The sequence below is a fragment of the Theropithecus gelada genome, chromosome X, assembly GCF_003255815.1.
Source record: "Theropithecus gelada isolate Dixy chromosome X, Tgel_1.0, whole genome shotgun sequence".
NCBI lineage: Eukaryota > Metazoa > Chordata > Mammalia > Primates > Cercopithecidae > Theropithecus > Theropithecus gelada.
Genome location: NC_037689.1, coordinates 11,971,219 through 11,991,332, shown reverse-complemented (window position 1 = coordinate 11,991,332; position 20,114 = coordinate 11,971,219). Strand labels below are relative to the sequence as shown.

At 48.6% G+C, this 20,114-nt stretch overlaps 1 protein-coding gene across 1 annotated transcript; it reads left to right on the top strand.

The window, feature by feature from the left end:
* The first annotated feature begins 2,765 nt into the window (after nt 1-2,765).
* Nucleotides 2,766-18,899, top strand: USP11 (ubiquitin specific peptidase 11). The gene is made up of 21 exons (XM_025372674.1): nt 2,766-3,394; nt 9,867-9,976; nt 10,148-10,278; nt 10,591-10,708; nt 11,104-11,249; nt 11,391-11,452; nt 11,578-11,680; nt 12,081-12,254; nt 12,345-12,503; nt 12,886-13,110; nt 13,243-13,326; nt 13,431-13,525; nt 13,908-14,114; nt 15,008-15,060; nt 15,192-15,434; nt 15,527-15,597; nt 15,881-15,993; nt 17,606-17,755; nt 17,838-17,953; nt 18,179-18,267; nt 18,361-18,899. Exons 1-21 carry the CDS (start codon nt 3,090-3,092, stop codon nt 18,496-18,498), a joined length of 2,892 nt encoding a protein of 963 aa, XP_025228459.1. The 5' UTR covers nt 2,766-3,089; the 3' UTR covers nt 18,499-18,899.
* Nucleotides 18,900-20,114: the final 1,215 nt, after the last annotated feature.

Genomic DNA, 20,114 nt, shown 5'->3' with positions numbered 1-20,114 from the left:
GCCTGCTTGCAAATCCCTGTAGGGGTGGAGGGTGGCCAAGCTGGGGTGATTACTGGGACCTTGGAGAATTCATACCTGATCACCACTGTCTAGGAAAACACTGGGAGTGGACCAGGGACACGTCACAACTATGAAAAAGGCATCTAAGGTATTGCACATGTAACAGTAGAACATGGAGTTGAAGCAGGTAGGGCAGGCTGAATGGTGTTGATGGGCTGAGAAGCAGAAAGGGGAGTTAGATTTGCCCAGGAATGTGAGAAAGCCTGATAAGAGGGTGGAGACAGGGGAGTGGAGAGATGATGTTTGAAAGACACTGGAAGGCCCAATAGAACCATCGATGGGAAGATGAGGCAAAGGCCCTGTATGACCACTACAGCATCTGACTAGGAAACCATGAAGAGGAGGGAATCTTGACAGTAAAGGGTAGATTGTGGACCACTGAGTAGGTAGAGAAATCCTTAACCTGGAAATTTCAATTATTAGTGTCCAGGAAGTAATAGAAACCATGGGCATGGGTGAGAGAGTTTGCAAGAGGCCAGGGATCAATGACACAACCTGGGATTTGCTCTCAGGTATGAGGATAGTTGAGACTTTTATTTCCTTTGTCCTGTGAGTTCCAGCCCCAGTCCCACCATCTTAGGCAAAGCCAAGGATTGTTTTGCAAGCAGAAGAGGTGGGGTGAGCAGGGCCAGGCAAATACTGCAAGTAATGGCAAGCCTAATTAAGTGGTCGTTTACTAAAGCCCAGTGGTGGGGGCCCATGGACTTCTAATCACTCTACTGTGTTTTGTTTGTTTTTTGAGATAGTCTCTGTCGCCCAGGCTGGAATGTAGTGGCACAATCTCGGCACACTGCAACCTTTGCCTCCTGGGTTCAAGCGATTCTCCTGCCTCAGCCTCTGAGTAGCTGGGATTACAGGCATGCGCCACCACACCCAGCTAATTTTTGTATTTTTAGTAAAGATGGGGTTTCACCATATTGACCAGGTTGGTCTCGAACTCCTGACCTCAAGTGATCCACCCGCCTCGGCCTCCCAAAGTGCTGGGATTACAGGCTTGAGCCACCAAGCCCAGCCTCTACTGTGTCTTTGTAAGCACTTTAGTGATGTTTCAGCTTGCAGCTTCATGGTGCCATGATGACTGCCATGTCCCCAGAGGTGGAAAAGCAAGCAGGGAAAACAACACCTTCCTTACCTGCCCGTTTTCTTTTAACGGCTGGAACTTCCACAAGCTCCTCAGCAGACTTCCGGTGCCATTTCTTGGCTAGAATCAGATGACATGGCCACTTCTGGCAGCAACGGAGGATGGGAAAAGGAGGGCCTTGCAAAGGGGGACAGGATTGCCAGGGTGGATTTAAAAGGATTAGACTTCACCCAACTGCTCTGGGAAGTGGTAGGGTCACTGGTGTGGGCAGAGGTTGGCCTCTGGAAGGTGAAAAAACGGTCTAGGGCGGGAGGTCTCTTGGATTTACCTGGCTGCCCAGATAAATGGGGAGGGGGAGTCTGCAGAGGTGTAATGGGGAGAATCAATTCAGAGAATCTGACAAGATTCAACTGGGCTTAAAGAGCAGCTATCTGCCATCCTGGCTAACACGGTGAAACCCTGTCTCTACTAAACACATACAAAAAACTAGCCGGGCGAGGTGGCGGGCGCCTGTAGTCCCAGCTACTCGGGAGGCTGAGGCAGGAGAATGGCGGGAACCCGGGAGGCGGAGCTTGCAGTGAGCTGAGACCCGGCCACAGCACTCCAGCCTGGGTGACAGAGCAAGACTCCGTCTCAAAAAAAAAAAAAGAGCAGCTATCTGCCATGTGTCTGACTCAACTCAAATGCCACTTTCTTTGGGGACCCTTAAGTGAAAGGGCTGCTCCCTTACCTCACCCAGCGCTTACAAAACTGACCCCTCATCTATGCCAGGTCTGGGCTGGGGGCTGGAATCAGAGTAATAAAGACACAATCCCTGCCCCGCAGAGGTTAACTGAAAACAGGTAAATTACGAGATTGTGAGGGGGAAGGGAGGTTCGAAATTAAAGTCATCACCAACAGGGCTGGCAGCCCTGGCAGAGAAAAAAATAGCATAGCCTAGTGCAGTGGTTCTCAATCAGAGACATTTTTCCCCCAAAGGACATTTGGTAATGTCTGGAAACACTTGGTTGTCCTGAGGGGTACTACTTGGTATCTAGTAGGTAGAGGCCAGGGATGCTGCTACACATCCTGCAATGCCCACAACAAAGAAATGACAGTGCTGAGGTTGAGAGACCCTGGCCTAGTGCAAGACTTCTCAAACTCTGGGCCTCGGGATTCCTTTATGTTCTTAAAAGTTTAAGACATTCAAAAGAGTTCTTGTTTATGTCATATAGCCTCTGGATTCAGAAGCCTCTAGATAATTACACTGTACACCCCTGAGAGAATGAGAGTGAAAAAGTATTGTGAAAATAGTTCTCATTTTGTGAACCCCCAAGAGGAGTTTTGGACCGGTAGACAGGCTGGGACCACACGGTTGGAGAATGTTTGACCTGGTGTTTAAGGTCACAGCTCTGGAACGAGATTTCTCAAGTTTAAACTGCAGCTCCACCACTTATTAGCTGAGGGACATTTCTGGTACTCAGCGTTCAGTTGTTACCCATGGGTGATAAGGACAGTACCTGCTGCCTGAGGCTACTATTTTAGTCCAACAAAGCACTTAAACTGGGCGGACAGCTAGTTTAGTTATGATTGCTATGACTCCAACAAACATAGGGCCTGGGGCTAACTTGCCTTCAACACCTTGTCTAGTGAATAAATCTAGTTCAGGAAGAGAAACAATGACCCGCAGGCCTAGGTGGGTCTCTGAAGGTGGAAACCTCTTTTGCATTGGGTTTTGATGGTTAAGGGTAGTACAATGAAGGGCATTCTGATCAGGCTAACAAACGCTGCTCCCAGGGTAGGAGTCCTCGCCCACCTCGGGAACCTCAGCCTCCACTTTCCATGCCACCTGTGCCCTAACTCTACAGGGCGTTGGAACCCCACAGGCACTTTTGTCTTTCTTGGTTCCCACTGAAGATTTTACCCCACCTAACCCTTCGACACGTCTGTGCGCGGGGCCATTTCCAATATGGCAGTAGCCCCGCGACTGTTTGGGGGGCTCTGCTTCCGTTTCCGGGACCAGAATCCGGAAGTGGCTGTTGAGGGGCGTCTTCCAATCTCGCACAGCTGCGTTGGCTGTAGAGGAGAACGGACAGCGATGGCGACGGTCGCAGCAAATCCAGCTGCTGCTGCGGCGGCTGTGGCGGCGGCGGTGGCGGTGGCTGAGGCTAGAGAGCCACAGCGCGAGGAGCTGCCAGGCCTAGACAGCCAGTGGCGCCAGATAGAAAACGGCGAGAGTGGGCGAGAACGTCCACTGCGGGCCGGCGAAAGCTGGTGAGGCTGGGCTGCGGTGAAGCCTCGGCAGAGGGGACAGTGGGGGCATTGACAACCGCTGGAGATTCGGCGGCCGAGGGCGGCGGGAAAGCTGCTGCGGGGTGCGGGGGCGGGGGAGTGGCCGACGGGACAGCGGGCTAAAGGGGCGGGGAAGTGTCTTTGAATGAATCGCAACGTCTGGAAAAGGGGCGGGGCCTGTGTGGTGCAGTCTGACGCCTGAGAACAAAATGGGGTTTGTTGTGATGAGACCGGTTTCAGCCCTGGAGGTGGGGCCGGGCCTGCGTAGTGAAACTGCGTAGGAACCTGGGAGGAAGGTGGGTTCTGCGATGTAAGGCGGGGGCGCGGCCTGCGCTGCGTAATGCAACTTTTGGGGGCGGGGAGCGGTCTCCGATTGCTCTGGCGTGGCTGGGAACGAGGCGAGCTTTGTGACGTCAGCACAAGAGCGGGATGGAGCCGAACGGTCCGAGGGAGGCAGCGGGGACCTGCGTGGGGGAGGAGCTTGGAGCCTGGGAACGAGGTTAGGTTGGTGACGTGAGCCGAGGGGCGTGTTCTGAGGCCGAGGGACGACAGTGGAGGGGAGGTGGTGCCTATAAGGCAGAAAATGGCGCCTGCGAATAAGCAAAGTTTATAATGCGCAGAGGTTTTTTATTCTGGCAGAAGCCTTCCCGAGTCGAGAGAACGTGCAAGTGATTAGCACGGGAGGGGCCTTCCATGTTCAATTGATTTTCTGTCTTGGTACTGTTTTGGTTTTAGAATCAAGAAAAAGTCGTTTTTTAAAAACCGGTAATTTTGATAAATCGGCTTGTTTTACTGATTTCTTGCTAAACAGTGCTTCTTGAGATTTACTGCTTCTGGGTTCATTTTATTTCTGGCCGAGTTGCATCTGGTTTTTTAATTGTGAAATACGTAAGACCTAAGAAGATTGTATAAAACATTTACGCAGCCCAGATTGACGGACATCCTTTTAAAATAAACGGCTACACTCTTCAAAAATGTCAGGGTCGTGAAAGACAAAGGCTGAAGAACTGTTCTAAATTGAAGGAATTAATGCGATTTAACGAGTCATGATAACTAAATGCAACATGTGATCCTCGATTGGATCCTGGAACAGAAAAAAAAAATTATTTTAAAAATCAATTTTTTATCATAAGATTATTTTTGTCTCTTTTACTGTAAAAGGCAATGGAAACATCGGTGAAATTTTATTAAAGTGGGTAGATATTAGTACTACTAATTTCTTAATTGTGATCATTGTGGCATGAAAAAGAATACCCTTGTTTATAGGAAATGCTGAAAAATTTAGGGATAAGAACTCATTGTGTAAGCAGTTTATTCTCAAATGCCTGAAAAATTAGCATATATAAATTTATATATGGTGAGGGGAAAGGGGAAATTAGGGAGATGTTGGTCAAAGGATACAACATTTCAGTTAGACAAGAATAAGTTCAGATCTATTGTACAACTATAGTTAATAAATTCATTGTATACTTGAAAATTGCTGAGAGATTTTACATGTTCTACCACCCCCCAGAAAATTGATAAGTATGTGACGTAATGGATGTGTTAATTGCCTTGACTTAGTCATTCCACAATGTATACATAAGTCAGAACTTCATGCTGTACACCATAAATATATACCATTTTTGTCCATTTTTAAATAAATAAAAATACCAAAAAAGAATGCATGTAAAGAAACAACGATTGAGCAAATGGGTAAAATATTAGATTTGGAGGATCTGGATGTAGGGTATGTGGGAATTCTCTGTATTATTTTTGCCATTTTTCTCAATCTATTTCAAAGTTTAAAAATTAAATAATAATTAAATAAAAACGTGTGAATTCACCATCCAGGTTAAGATTCAGAACACTGTCTTGAGAAATCCTTCTTTGCCCCTCCCAGATGGAAATTCCCCTCCTTGCTCCATGGGAAACTGTTATCCTGAATTTTGAGTTAACAGTCTCTTCCTTTTCTTTAATGTTTGACCACAACTGTATGCATCCCTAAGTAGTATGTAATGTCTAAGCTTTCACTTTATACATATATGGAATATATATATAAAATTCTACTGGATGCATACTGTGAGCCCTTCTCTTCCTATCAGGTGATACATGGTATCCACATGACATCATTGGTGATATTAACCTTGATCACTTGGTTATGGTAGTGTTGGCCAGGTTTCTCAACTGTAAAAGTACCGTTTTCCTCTTTACGTACGCAATAATTGTTTTTAAAACATGTATCATGTCCAACCATTCCTCAAAATACCCCTAACAGCTTCCCATCTCTTGCAACGTAGATGCTAAAATCCTTACAGTGAATTGTAAGACTTTATGAAGCTGGTCTCCAGCTTGCATTCTGATGTCTTCCCAGATCTCTCCTCTGATTACGCACTCCCTCTCTGTCTCCATCCAGGCCGGCCATATTGGACTCTTGCTGTTCCTCAAACACATCTAACCTTAGGGCTTTTTCGAGTGAGGTTTACTCACTACAGAGTTCTTTAATAGCCACACCAGTGAAATGCGTATCTCTGTTACTGGGGAGATGAGTTGAGATTTTCCAGATCGGGAATACAAACCCAAGCCGTGTTTTTCTGCCATTACGTCATACCTTTCCTGCAAGAAAAAGCCTCATTTCATCCTGAGAATAAACAAAATAACCACAATGTTTTATAACCCATTTGAAGATGTTCAAAAGGGCCTTGAGGCTTTGGTCCTTTCCTCTTCCTACCTTTGTGGCCTTGTGATTGTGTCAGTAGTAGATAGGACATTACATCCTGTCATCCTTGACAATACCCTTTAAAATTACCCCACCAGTACTGGATTTTCTTTTGGGATGATAAACTATTTTGGAACTAGGGAGAGGTTGTGGTTATACAACTGTGAATGTTCTAAATGCCACTGAATTGTTCACTTTAAGATGGTTAATGTTATGTGAATTTCACCTCATTAAAAAAATTACCACACGGCCGGGCGCGGTGGCTCAAGCTTGTAATCCCAGCACTTTGGGAGGCCGAGACGGGCGGATCATGAGGTCGGGAGATCGAGACCATCCTGGCTAACACGGTGAAACCCTGTCTCTACTAAAAAATACAAAAAACTAGCCGGACGAGGTGGTGGGCTCCTGTAGTCCCAGCTACTCCGGAGGCTGAGGCAGGAGAACGGCGTAAACCCGGGAGGCGGAGCTTGCAGTGAGCTGAGATCCGGCCACAGCACTCCAGCCTGGGCGACAGAGCCAGACTCCGTCTCAAAAAAAAAAAAAAAAAAAAAAAAATTACCACACAAGTGTTGGTTCAGTATTGAAGCCCGTTTGTCTCTGCTGTCATGGGTATTATCATGAAGCATTTTTGCTAAACTCCACTTTGTTAATGCTTCTCTATTTAGATAAGAGCAAAGCATCTCAAGGTTCTTTATTGCTGTCCATTTTCCATTTTATAGGGGTTTGCTGAAGTGGCCAGGATATATGTATTTATAAAGCATTTTGAAATCATGGACTAACCCCAAATCATATATCTTGTATCAGTATTAATATTTGCACCTTCTGTCTTTTGTCAGCTGTTAGATTTGGGTGAGAGTAGTTAATTAATTTGGTAATCACAACTGATTTAATTTCTGGGAGAAGCTTATATTTTAAGGCAAATTCAAATCTGTAAAAGTTTCCTCCTTGGAAACTTTCACTTTTTCCTTTTGTGGGATGAACCATCTTCAAACACAAATCAGACACAAGAGAAAACTAGAAGACAGAAAATAAAGAATTGTTTAGTAACTTTTTTCCATAAGCACATATTTCATATCATTTCAACAAATTTGAGGAAGCACAAATAAACCTAAGTGACTTTAGCAAGATCAGTTGTACCTGTATATACTGGCAACAAGAAACTAGAAAATTAAATTGTATTATACCATTTATGATAGCATCTAAAAAATTTAATACCCAGCTGTAAATATAATAATTTGGGTGTTATTGGTACAGACCATGACACCTTTGTTGTGACTGCCACCTGGCCTGACAGAGATTGTGAGACATCCTGATTTCAGAGATGTTACAATGATTTTTTTAAAGTGTCTTTGACTTGAAGCAATATGGTAATAATATTCTGTGAAAAATTATGTAAAACGTCAGTCCTCCATGAAATCTATAGAAATTCAACCTGTGGCCAGGTCTGGAAGTTTTGCTTACCACTGTACAGAGTGATTTTAATGTTAATTTTTGTTCAAAATCTGCTCTTAAAAGGAAGTTGAGCAATTCCTACCTTTGCATTGGAAGGTACTGTTAACTGTAGCTTTACTGAACAAATTAATTTCATAGACTGGCTACGGAGGCAAGTAAAGCCACAAAGGGTGGATGGTGGTGTGTGTGGTACAGGGTTGGGTTTGAGCACTGAGCCACCAGCACAGAATAATTTGTTTCCCTGGTGTGAGTGATACGGCAGGGTCTGTGGGGGTCAGTGCAGCAAAAAAACAAAACCAACAAAAAACTCACAGAAATGTTTGCCTATCCAGGTGACTTGTGACTATTCCAAGATTTGTCTGTCCCTCCATCCTCCCACCTCTCTGATCCTTTCATGAACAAGGGAAAGTTGACATTTTAAAGAATCACATTAATGAGGTTAAATTGGGAGAATCACTTGAACCCGGGAGGCAGAAGTCGCAGTGAGCTGAGATTGTGCCACTGCACTCCAGCCTGGGCGACAGAGCAAGACTCTGTCTTAAAAAATTATGATAATAATAGGTTAAATTGCTGGAAAACCAACCAATATAATGTTATATGTATTTCATCAAATTTGGTTATGTTTTAAAAAACATTTATTTGAGGCTGCTCAATATTTGGGATAGCCTTTTATGTGTCAGAAATGCCATAGTAGAACAGGTGTATGTGTTTGTGTGTGTTCAGGCAGGAGGAGGTTTATGTCTGTGAGCTTTTATGTCCAAGCCCTGAAGTCCAAGCTGTCAGAACAATGACAGCTAAAATTCATTTAGCACTTACTATATGTCAAGTATTTTCCACACTTCAGGTTTTCTCACAAAGGCAGATTTCAATATAGTTCTAAATGGTTATCCTTATAGTACATATAAGTTTCACCTTTAAAAGAGAGCTATTTGAACTGTATACTGAAAAATGGTTGATGGTAAGTTTTATGTTACGTGTTTTTATCACAGTTTTTTGTTTTTTTTTGTTTGTTTGTTTGTTTGTTTGTTTGTTTGTTTTGAGACGGAGTCTCTCGCTCTGTCGCCCAGGCTGGAGTTCTGCGGCGCAATCTCAGCTCACTGCAGGCTCCGCCTCCCGGGTTCACGCCGTTCTCCTGCCTCAGCCTCCCAAGTAGCTGGGACTACAGGCGCCCGCCACCACGCCTGGCTAATTTTTTGTATTTTTAGTAGAGATGGGGTTTCACCGTGTTAGCCAGGATGGTCTCGATCTCCTGACCTCGTGATCCGCCCACTTCAGCGTCCCAAAGTGCTGGGATTACAGGCGTGAGCCACCACGCCCAGCCTTTATCAAAATTTTTAAGAGAACCATAAGCTAAGAAATTTATTATAAAGCCAAAATAAATTCTAAATTAAAAAATGAACCATAGCAATATGCAGTCCTTTTTTTTCTTTCTTTCTTTTTTGTTTGAGATAGAGTCTCGCTGTGTCGCACAGGCTGGAGTGCAGTGGTACAATCTCGGCTCACTGCAACTTCTGCCTCCAGGGTTCAAGCGATTCTCGTGCCTCTGCCTCCCAAGTAGCTGGGATTACAGGCATGTGCCACTACGCCTGGCTAATTTTTTGTATTTTTAGTAGAGACAGTTTTGCCATGTCGGCCAGGCTGGTCTTGAACTCCTGACCTCAGGTGATCCACCAACCTTGACCTCCCAAAGTGCTGGGATTACTGGCGTGAGCCACTGTGCCCCGTCTTTTTTTTATTTTATTTTGTTTTTCATTATGCAGTTTTTGAAGGAAAACCTAATGGTTCTTTTTAGCATTTTAAATTCTTTGCTCCTTTTAAGCAGATTTTCACGATTTATCAATCCAGTTCTTAGCTCAAGAATTATGCTTCCATTGATATATCCTTTAGAAACAAACATGTAATGAATGGCTAAAGCCTTATAAAATTAGCTGCAGATGGCAGATATCTTGAGCCTGACTTAACTGGGTTATCCCACAGACTAATTCAAATGAATTATCTTTTATTCTAGAATAAAACCTCATGTTTCCTAGCACTATAAGTATGGACTTTTTGTTGGTTTGTTTGCCATTGTTGAGCACATTTTCTGTTTTTAATCAGATTTCTTTTTTAATACTAAGAAGTAATCTAACATACAAATCTGAGCTTCGCTGAATAAATTTTGCTTCTGATTTATTTTTATATGACGCTGAAACTTTTCATCTTAAATTATAATGTGTCGATACTTTCAGTCTGATGGGCATGGGAAGTTGTATAGCTAACCCTCAGCTACCCATGTAATACCCTTGTTACCTGTCTGGGCCCCAGGTTCCTTGTGGAGAAGCACTGGTATAAGCAGTGGGAGGCATACGTGCAGGGAGGGGACCAGGACTCCAGCACCTTTCCTGGCTGCATCAACAATGCCACACTCTTTCAAGGTACAAGGCCTCTGCCTCCTCCTCATCTTAGCCCTGGAGTTCTCTTCCCTTCCATCCCTACAGATGATCATAAGCCTATTCTGTGTGCTAGGTCACTGGTGGGGTGGCCAGAGCTATTTGTCAGTTTCCTTTGCTAATTCTTCCTCTGCCATCTCCACCCCCGCCCCACAGATGAGATAAACTGGCGCCTCAAGGAGGGACTGGTGGAGGGCGAGGATTATGTGCTGCTCCCAGCAGCTGCTTGGCATTACCTGGTCAGCTGGTATGGTCTAGAGCATGGCCAGCCACCCATTGAACGCAAGGTATAGTGGATGGGGAGGGTGCATGGTGGGGAGTGGGTAGTAAGAAAGCCTTGTAGGCCCAGCATGGGTCCAGATCCTTGTATGCTGAGTAAGTACACATATGTCTGCTCTCTTCCCCCTCCTAGCTCATCATATAGGTATCTTTGTGTGTCTGCTGTGTGTGTTCCCCTGTGTGGCTCCCTTTACAGACCATTGTATATGTGTGTGTGTATGCTATGTGTGTAAAGCAGAGTGTGTGCTCCTCTTAGCTTAGAGGTCATAGCGCCGTGTCTGTGTGGGTACACCTGTGTCTGCACCCCTCTACCCTTACAGGTCATAGAGCTGCCCAACATCCAGAAGGTCGAAGTGTACCCAGTAGAACTGCTGCTTGTCCGGCACAATGATTTGGGCAGATCTCACACTGTTCGGTTCAGCCATACTGATTCTATTGGTGAGTCTGAGGGTCACAGAATGGGTTGGTGTTCCTAGCTACTGGTCCCAACTCAGTGACTGAGGATGCATAGAGTTAAGCTGTAGCTGACTGAGAAAGCACTGGTCAGACTTTGGAAGACCCAGAAGGCATTGGCTAAATTGGGCGGAGGCACTGAGGGGATCTCCTAGAGCCCTGAGGGTATGTGAGCTACATTCCAGTGGCTTACATGGTGTGGCAGAGGGTATTTGCTGGAAGTCTCCAGTCTGGAGTTGTGGGCCAGTCATTTGGAGATTGATTGAGGACACAGGTACTGGGCAAGCATGTGAGGTCTGTAGGGATGTCAGGTATGCCCAGATGAATCGATCATTTTGGGTCTCACAAAGATCTTGAGTGCACTCCATCACCCTGCACAGGCATGGTATTGCGCACAGCTCGGGAGCGGTTTCTGGTGGAGCCCCAGGAAGACACGCGGCTTTGGGCCAAGAACTCAGAAGGCTCTTTGGATAGGTTGTATGACACACACATCACGGTTCTTGATGCGGCCCTTGAGACTGGGCAGGTAAGGATGGGGAGGGCTTTTCTGTTCAGGTGGACTGGCAGATAGATTCATCTGGCAGTACTCAGGTTGGGGGAAATTAAGGCTAGGTACCCATAATGTTCTCCATTAATACCTTTTCTTCTTTCTCTTTCTCCAACCCAGTTGATCATCATGGAGACTCGCAAGAAAGATGGCACTTGGCCCAGCGCACAGCTGCATGTCATGTGAGCCCTTGGGGTATCTGATCCAGAGCAGGGGCGTCCCACAGTAGGCAAAATGATTTAGCCCATGAGCACATTGCACCCCCATGCAGCAGGCCCTTAGCTGACAGTTTCTCATCCAACCCCAGGAACAAGAACATGTCGGAAGAGGATGAGGACTTCAAGGGCCAGCCAGGCATCTGTGGCCTCACCAATCTGGGCAACACGTGCTTCATGAACTCGGCCCTGCAGGTTGGGCCATTATAGTTGTGTCTGGCACAGCCACGGGGTTGGGCTTTGAGAGCTAAGGACTGGGGACAGAGCTGGGGTCCTAAGGGGACTACAGGGCAAGGGGTCAGGCTGAAAGCTAAGGCCCCACAAGTCTGAAATGACACGTCCACATTCATTCCTGAACTATCAGCCTCTTCTCCCAGCTTGTCCTTGTTTTCTGTCTTCTCTCCCCTGCTCTCACATTCTTCCTTCTCGTGAAATCCTAACGCCTTCTCTCCCTTACTCTCCTGCTCCTCTCTCTCCTCCCTTCCCCTTCTCTCCCATTTTCCTCTGTCTTCCCTCCTGGCTTATTTTTCTGTATCCTCACTTTGAACCTTCTGTCTCCCCTCTGCCTCATTCACTTGACCCCTGGCCCCTGCAGTGCCTCAGCAACGTGCCACAGCTCACCGAGTATTTCCTCAACAACTGCTACCTGGAGGAGCTCAACTTCCGCAACCCACTGGGCATGAAGGGTGAGATTGCAGAGGCCTATGCAGACCTGGTGAAGCAGGCATGGTCTGGCCACCACCGCTCCATCGTGCCACATGTGTTCAAGGTGTGACTCAACCCTGGGCACCCCTGACCCCCTGCTTCTCTTGGCTCTCCTAACTCCCTCTCACTCTGATGACCCTGCCCATCTTCTTAGAACAAGGTCGGCCATTTTGCGTCCCAATTTCTGGGCTACCAGCAGCATGACTCTCAGGAGTTGCTGTCATTCCTCCTGGACGGGCTGCATGAGGACCTTAATCGGGTGAAGAAGAAGGAGTATGTGGAGCTGTGTGATGCTGCTGGGCGACCAGATCAGGTAGGCTGCCCCTGCATTTGCAGTACCATTAACACCACTAAGGCTTCTGCCTCGGGGATTTTCTGGCCTCCCTGGGATACTAACACACCACCATTTTCTGTTAAGTTCCTCTACCCTGACGTCAACTCCAGCCTCACTCCTAACCTTAGCTCCAATACCATATCTGCCGCCACACTCAACCCAGAGTGAACCCCAGCCCAGTCTCCTGCCCTAAATGACCCCCAGTCTTGACCGTGAACATAGTCTCCGTGTATCCCTAGCTGGAGCTCTGCCTCTGGACTTTAGCAGTGGCCTTCCCCTTCATCCCATTTGAATGCACCCCAGGGCATGATTTCCTCCTACCCTGGGCAAGCCCCACCATCCACCATGACACTATCAACAGGAGGTGGCACAGGAGGCGTGGCAAAACCACAAACGGCGGAACGATTCTGTGATCGTGGACACTTTCCATGGCCTCTTCAAGTCCACGCTGGTGTGCCCCGATTGTGGCAACGTATCTGTGACCTTCGACCCCTTCTGCTACCTCAGTGTTCCACTGCCTATCAGCCACAAGAGGGTCTTGGAGGTCTTCTTTATCCCCATGGATCCGCGCCGCAAGCCAGAGCAGGTGGGGGGCAGTGGGGGCCTGGGGACATGATGAGGGACACGTAGAGTTTGATTAGCTGCCATAGCTCAAGGCTTCCTGCATTAACTCACCACAAGCCCTTTTGGTCTTTTGTGGATACTGTTTCTCCCTTAGCACCGGCTCGTGGTCCCCAAGAAAGGCAAGATCTCGGATCTGTGTGTGGCTCTGTCCAAACACACTGGCATCTCGCCAGAGAGGGTGAGACTGCAGAAGGAGGCTGGATGGGATTCTGGGGCAAGGAGGCAGGAGGGCCTGGGGAGGCCATGCAGACTAACAGCCCCCTCTCCGTATCCCATTCCTAGATGATGGTGGCTGATGTCTTCAGTCACCGCTTCTATAAGCTCTATCAGCTGGAGGAGCCTCTGAGCAGCATCTTGGACCGCGATGATATCTTCGTGTGAGTGGGGATGACGGAGAGATGGCGGTCCCTCAGGAACTTGGTCCACTTCCTTCTATGTAGTCCTGCCTTAACCACCTTCTCTCTTCCCTGTTCTGCCTCATTCACTGGGCACCTGCTCTGTGCAGAGCTTCAGCCACGTGCCTTGGGAGACTGAGGCAGGAGAATGGCGTGAACCCGAGAGGCAGAGTTTGCAGTGAGCCGAGATCACACCACTGCACTCCAGCCTGGGCAACAGGGCGAAACTCCATCTCAAAAATAAATAAATAAATAAAAATAAAAATACTTTCAGGCTGTGAGGATGAGTGGGTGGGGCAGCCAGGGCAGAGTTAGGGAGTCTCTGGGGGCCCTGATCAGGTGTGCCTGCTCTCCACCCCCACAGCTATGAGGTGTCAGGTCGCATTGAGGCCATCGAGGGATCGAGAGAGGACATCGTGGTTCCTGTCTACCTGCGGGAGCGCACCCCTGCCCGTGACTACAACAATTCCTACTATGGCCTGATGCTTTTTGGGCACCCCCTCCTGGTATCAGTGCCCCGGGACCGCTTCACCTGGGAGGGCCTGTATAACGTGCTGATGTACCGGCTCTCGTAAGTGTCCTCTTCCCCAGGGGCGGGGGTGGTGGGGTCTGAACTCCAACTTGGGTGTTCAGCTGCTTATTTGACACCTCCCCTGCAACAAACAAAAGACAGTCCAAACTTTACGTGGACATAGAAGAACTTGTAGGGTTTTTTCTTTCTCTAGACCTCTGGCTTTGCTACTGCCTCTCTTGGGTGCTAGGGATACAGAGGTGAACAAGATGCACAAAACACAGACAACTTCATCTTGTCTTCAGTTGTCTCTCCTGGGGTCAGTTGTCCCTCCTGGGAGAGTCTTGGTTTTTTGTCTTTTTGCTGACAAATTTTCATTGTGCCAAAAATCTAGAGTCTTTACTGTGGCACACAAAACATTGTGTTATCAGAATTCTAGCCCCTCATCTTGCACTCAGAAGTCACTCCTTAGAGGCCTTCCCTGATGGGAAGTTACAGCTGGCATGTGCCTGTCTAGCAGTGGCTTATTAGACTAAAAGTCCACGCTCCACACTCTTTTTTTTTTTTTTGAAACGGAGTCTTGCTCTGTTACCCAGGCTGGAGTGAAGTGGCACAATCTGGTTCCCTGCAACCTCCATCTCCTGGATTCAAGCAATTCTCCTGCCTCAGCCTCCCAAATAGCTGAGATTACAGCCGTGTGCCACCACGCCCAGCTAATCACACTACACACCTCTGAATGGGACACAAGTTCCTTCATTCTCAGGCCACTGCTGACAGCCTTGGCCTCTTCGTGCATTTACGCATTACGCCCTCAGCCCTTTCACACCTCAAATTCAGAATGGTTTACGTGTGGGTCTACCAGTGGCTTCCCATTATCATCTAAGTAAAATCCTGGGCTCTATCCCCACTGTCCTTGTACCCCTGCCTTGGGAGTCTCCTCTGCTCTGTTGCAGACGCTACGTGTCCAAACCCAACTCAGATGATGAGGACGATGGGGATGAGAAAGGTGAGGGGGCTAACAGTCAGTGGGCGGGGGCTCTGGGTTAGGTCTTACCCACACGGGGTTCGTCTAGGTGTGCATTGCATCTTAGCACTTGAGGCTCACACCTTCCCATCTCTGACATCCTCCTGTCCTAGAAGATGACGAAGAGGATAAAGACGACGTCCCTGGGCCCTCAACTGGGGGCAGCCTCCGAGACCCTGAGCCAGAGCAGGCTGGGCCCAGCTCTGGAGTCACGAACAGGTGCCCATTCCTCCTGGACAATTGCCTTGGCACATCTCAGTGGCCCCCAAGGCGACGGCGCAAGCAGCTGTTCACCCTGCAGACGGTGAACTCCAATGGGACCAGTGACCGCACAACCTCCCCTGAAGAAGTCCATGGTATTCTCCTTTGGCTATCAGTGAGGGCTGGGGAGGCCGGAGGGGAGATTTCCTGGCAGCAGGAACCATGACCATCTCTCCCTCGCCCCCAGCCCAGCCATACATTGCTATTGACTGGGAGCCAGAGATGAAGAAGCGTTACTATGACGAGGTAGAGGCTGAGGTAAATGAGATCCCAGGGATGGGGGCTACTTTCAGCTCTTGCCCCTCAACTCTTCGTACGTCCTCCCCACAACTCCTCTAGCTAGGAACAGAGCCAAGAGATCCAGGTCAAGCCTGGTCTTGGGGCCTGAACACCTACTGAGAGCTCCAGGGCCTGAGGTTCCTAGCTTCAAAGTCGGTGCTCTGACCCACTCGGTGCGTGTGTCCCCTCCTGGGCCCCTACTCCCCATTTCTCCACCCGTCCTCACACCCGGCCACCTGGCCGTCTGCTCACCCAACCCTAGGGCTACGTGAAGCATGACTGCGTTGGGTACGTGATGAAGAAGGCTCCCGTGCGGCTGCAGGAGTGCATTGAGCTCTTCACCACTGTGGAGACCCTGGAGAAGGAAAACCCCTGGTGAGGGGCCAGAGCGGGGCCTGTGTGTGGGGGTTTCATTGGATGGCACTACTATATTTAGCTTTTTTTTTTTTTTTTTTTTCGAGACAGAATCTGGCTCTGTCACCCAGGCTGAAGTGCAGTGGCACAATCTCGGCTCGCTGCAACCTCTGCCTCCCAGGATCAAGCAGTTCTCCTGCCTAAGCCTCCTGAGTAGCTGGGATTATAGGCACCCGTTACTATGCCTGGCTAATTTTTGTATTTTTAGTAGAAACAGGTTTCGCCATGTTGGCCAGGCTGGTCTCGAACTCCTGACCTCAGGTGATCTTCATCTTGTCTTCAGTTGTCTCTTCCAAAGTGCTGGACACTTCCAAAGTGCTGGAATTATAGGCGTGAGCCACCGCGCCCGGCCTATATTTAGCTTTTTAAATATACTTCTCTCCTCCCTCTTCCACGCTCAAACCTTTCCTGCTACCCTGGCCACTGATCCCCTGAGCAGACTCCTACCCCAGAGCCTTGACCTGGGCTGTTCCTTCTCCGGGAATGTTGTTTCCCAATGATCTATAGGATTTCACTCCTTACAATGCTCAGGTCTCCGATCAAACGTGACCTCATCAGAGAGACCTCCTCTGACTACCCTGTTAAAAATCACCCTTCCCCACCATCCCCCTCCATCCCCTCTCTGTGCTCTTTTCTTCCTAGCCAAGCATTACTTTCTAGCTCAGCGATGCCACTTGATGTGATGCCTTCTATCCGCTTTTGTGTTATTTGTCATCGTTACAGTCAACTCCTTGAGGGTGAAGACTTAAGTTCACTGTGTGTTGCTTCTACCTGTTTATAATAGTGTTGAGTGTTTGGTTCATGCTCAGTAGGCACTTGCAGAATAAACAAAAAGAGAACCAAAACCATACTCTCTAGTCTCAGAAATAAGAGCAGCATGTCCGTGGAGCAGAAATGGAACAGAAATACAAAATAGTTCCAGAGGGTTAAACAAGCAATCAATAAATACTGCTGAATGAATGAATGACTAAAATATGAAGAGAGGAAACTAGAAGGATAGAGGTGGGCTCTAAAATAAGACTAGCATCTCATGGAGCAGAAATCAAACAAAAATGCAAAAAATAGTATGAGCGCATATAGAAAAAACAATCAGTAAGCACTTGACGAGTGAGTGAAAGGATTTTAACAGGAACAGAGCAAACTAGAATACTTGAAGGGCTAATAGTAAGAGCAGTGTCTCTGTGAGCCAGACATGGCACATGAGAGGCAGTACAAAGGGCACACAGTAGGTGCTCAGAAAAAGTCTGTTTTGTCTGGGCATGCTGGCTCATGCCTGTCATCCCAGCACTTTGGGAGGCCGAGACAGGTGGATCACCTGAGGTCAGCCTGGCCAACATGGCGAAACCCTGTCTCTATTAAAAATACAAAAATTAGCCGAGCATGGTGGTGCATGCCTGTAATTCCAGCTACTCGGGAGGCTAAGGCAGGAGAATCCCTTGAACTCAGGAGGAGGAGGCTGCAGTAATCCAAGATCGCGCCACTGTACTCCAGCCTGGGCAACTGAGCGAGTCTCTGCCTCAAAAAAAAAAAAAAAAAGAAAAAGTCCGTTTGCTGACTTGGGCTCTGTCTGTAGGTACTGCCCCTCCTGCAAGCAGCACCAGCTGGCCACCAAGAAGCTGGACCTGTGGATGCTGCCAGAGATTCTCATCATCCACCTGAAACGCTTTTCCTACACCAAGTTCTCCCGAGAGAAGCTGGACACCCTCGTGGAGTTTCCTATCCGGTCAGGGGCCAGGGAGAGGATGGCTGGGGGAAGACAGGGAAAGGAGGGGGTATACCAGTATTAACCCTCTCCCCACCCACAGGGACCTGGACTTCTCTGAGTTTGTCATCCAGCCACAAAATGAGTCGAATCCGGAGCTGTACAAATATGACCTCATCGCGGTTTCCAACCATTATGGGGGCATGCGTGATGGACACTGTATGTGCCAGGCTGTGGGTGGGGCCTGCCGTGGGGGGCGATCAGTACACTGTATATGCCAGGCTGTGGGTGGGGCCTGCTGGGGGGTGATCAGGACCTTCCCAGTGAGTGACTAGGGATGTGAGTCAGTGGTGAGGTTATCGTGGTGGGAGGAGTGACAGAGTGAATCTGGACACTTCTGAGAGGCAGGAAGGGTGGGTGAGGATAACTGTTCCTCCCTTTCAGACACAACATTTGCCTGCAATAAGGACAGCGGCCAGTGGCACTACTTTGATGACAACAGCGTCTCCCCTGTGAATGAGAATCAGATTGAGGTGTGACTTCCATCCTCCCTCCTCCCCTTCTTCCCTTCTGACTCCACCTTCCCACCCCTACAATCCACACTGACTCCTGTCCTCTCCCCACAGTCCAAGGCAGCCTATGTCCTCTTCTACCAACGCCAGGATGTGGCGCGACGCCTGCTGTCCCCGGCCGGCTCATCTGGCGCCCCAGCCTCCCCTGCCTGCAGCTCCCCACCCAGCTCTGAGTTCATGGATGTTAATTGAGAGCCCTGGGTCCTGCCACAGAAAAAAAAAAAAAAAAAAAGCTCTCTCTGCAATCTTGCTTTTCGTGTCCACCCCTCTTCTCTTATTCGTGTTAGGTGCCCCCGCCAGACATTGCAGGCTTAGTTGTGGCTACTGTTTTCCTGTGCCGCTGCATCGCTCTCTCCCAGGAAAGAACAAGTCGTGTCTCCTCCTGGCAGTGCGCGCCCCGCCTGTGTTTGCCCTTCCAGCAGTTGACCCTCCCTTGTAGTCTTTATTTATGGTCGTGCCCTTCCCTCTCCTCAGCCCAGAGTGTTCTGCGTGGGTGGTGATGGGGGTTCACCTGAACACAGAGTGTATTTTCTTATTGAGGCCCTGTACCTTCTGCTGTCTGTGTGTATATATAAAGCGCCAGTCTGCTCCCCGCTCAGCAGTGTGGTTTTTTTCCTCCGTGGACTTAACTAAGCACCAGTTTTGTGCCTGTGTTGTGTGTTCTTATCAAAGGCCGGATGTGTGATGGGTGCAGCTCTGAGTTATTAGTGAGCACCCGCTGTGGGCTGGGTGCTGCTGTTCTAAGTGCTTTGAAAGCACCCTCTGTGTGCCAGGCACGATTCCAAGCACCAATGGCATGCCCAGGTTTTTCCAAAACATTTTCCAAATATTGATACGTAATCCTCACAACAATCTCATGCAAGAGTTGTCATCGCCAGTTTCGGATGGGGATACTGAGGTACAGAGGTCACAGAATTGCTCACGGCCTGTCAGGAGGTCAGTATACCTCATGTGCTACCCTAGAGTCGGTGCCTGGAGGGGGTGCTTGGCTTGTCTGGACCCAGGACTGCTACTCAGTCTGCAGACATGAGCTGCCCTACAGGCAATGTGGAAATGGAGCATGTGGAACGGATGCATCCATGTGGGCAAATTTGTGGTTTGGGAACATAAAAATACTCCTCTCAGGCCAGGTGCCACCTGTTACCTGAACACTTTGGGAGGCCAAGACAGGAAGATCACTTGGGCCCTGGACGTTGAGGTTGCAGTGAGCTATGATCGTGCCACTGCACTCCAGTCTGGGCCACAGAGTAAGACCCCATCTCAGAAAAAAAAGGATGCTATTCCCCAGACCACCTCACAGACCCCCAGTAGTGACCTCTGAGATTTCTGTCCCCCTGAGACCTCCTTTGGAGATGGTACATGCACTTGGCAGACCAGCCAACCTGCCAGGACAAATGTGCTGTGTATGTGTGGCCTCTGTTGTCAGCCCCCTCTCCCATCATGACCCCAGCTCCCACACCAGACAGGTTCCCTCCAACCTCACCCCAGACGACACTGAACACGTGCCGCAGGAATCTCGACATAAATTAGCCATCCAACCCCTCACACTGATGGATGAAGGGAATCCTGATCGGTGGCAGCTGAGGGACCATTCCCATGGGCAGGGCCTCAACACTCCCTCCAGCCTTCTGCCTTTGCACTGGGTCTGGGCGTACCCACTGTGAGGGTCACTCAGCCCCAGCATCGCCACCCACAAACCTCCCAGTCACTGCTGACACAGGCAGGAATCAAGGCAGTTGCTGTGAGGAGCCCAGCTCAAACTGACTTAGCAAAAGTAAGAACAGAAATACTAGTTTCAGGTATGACTG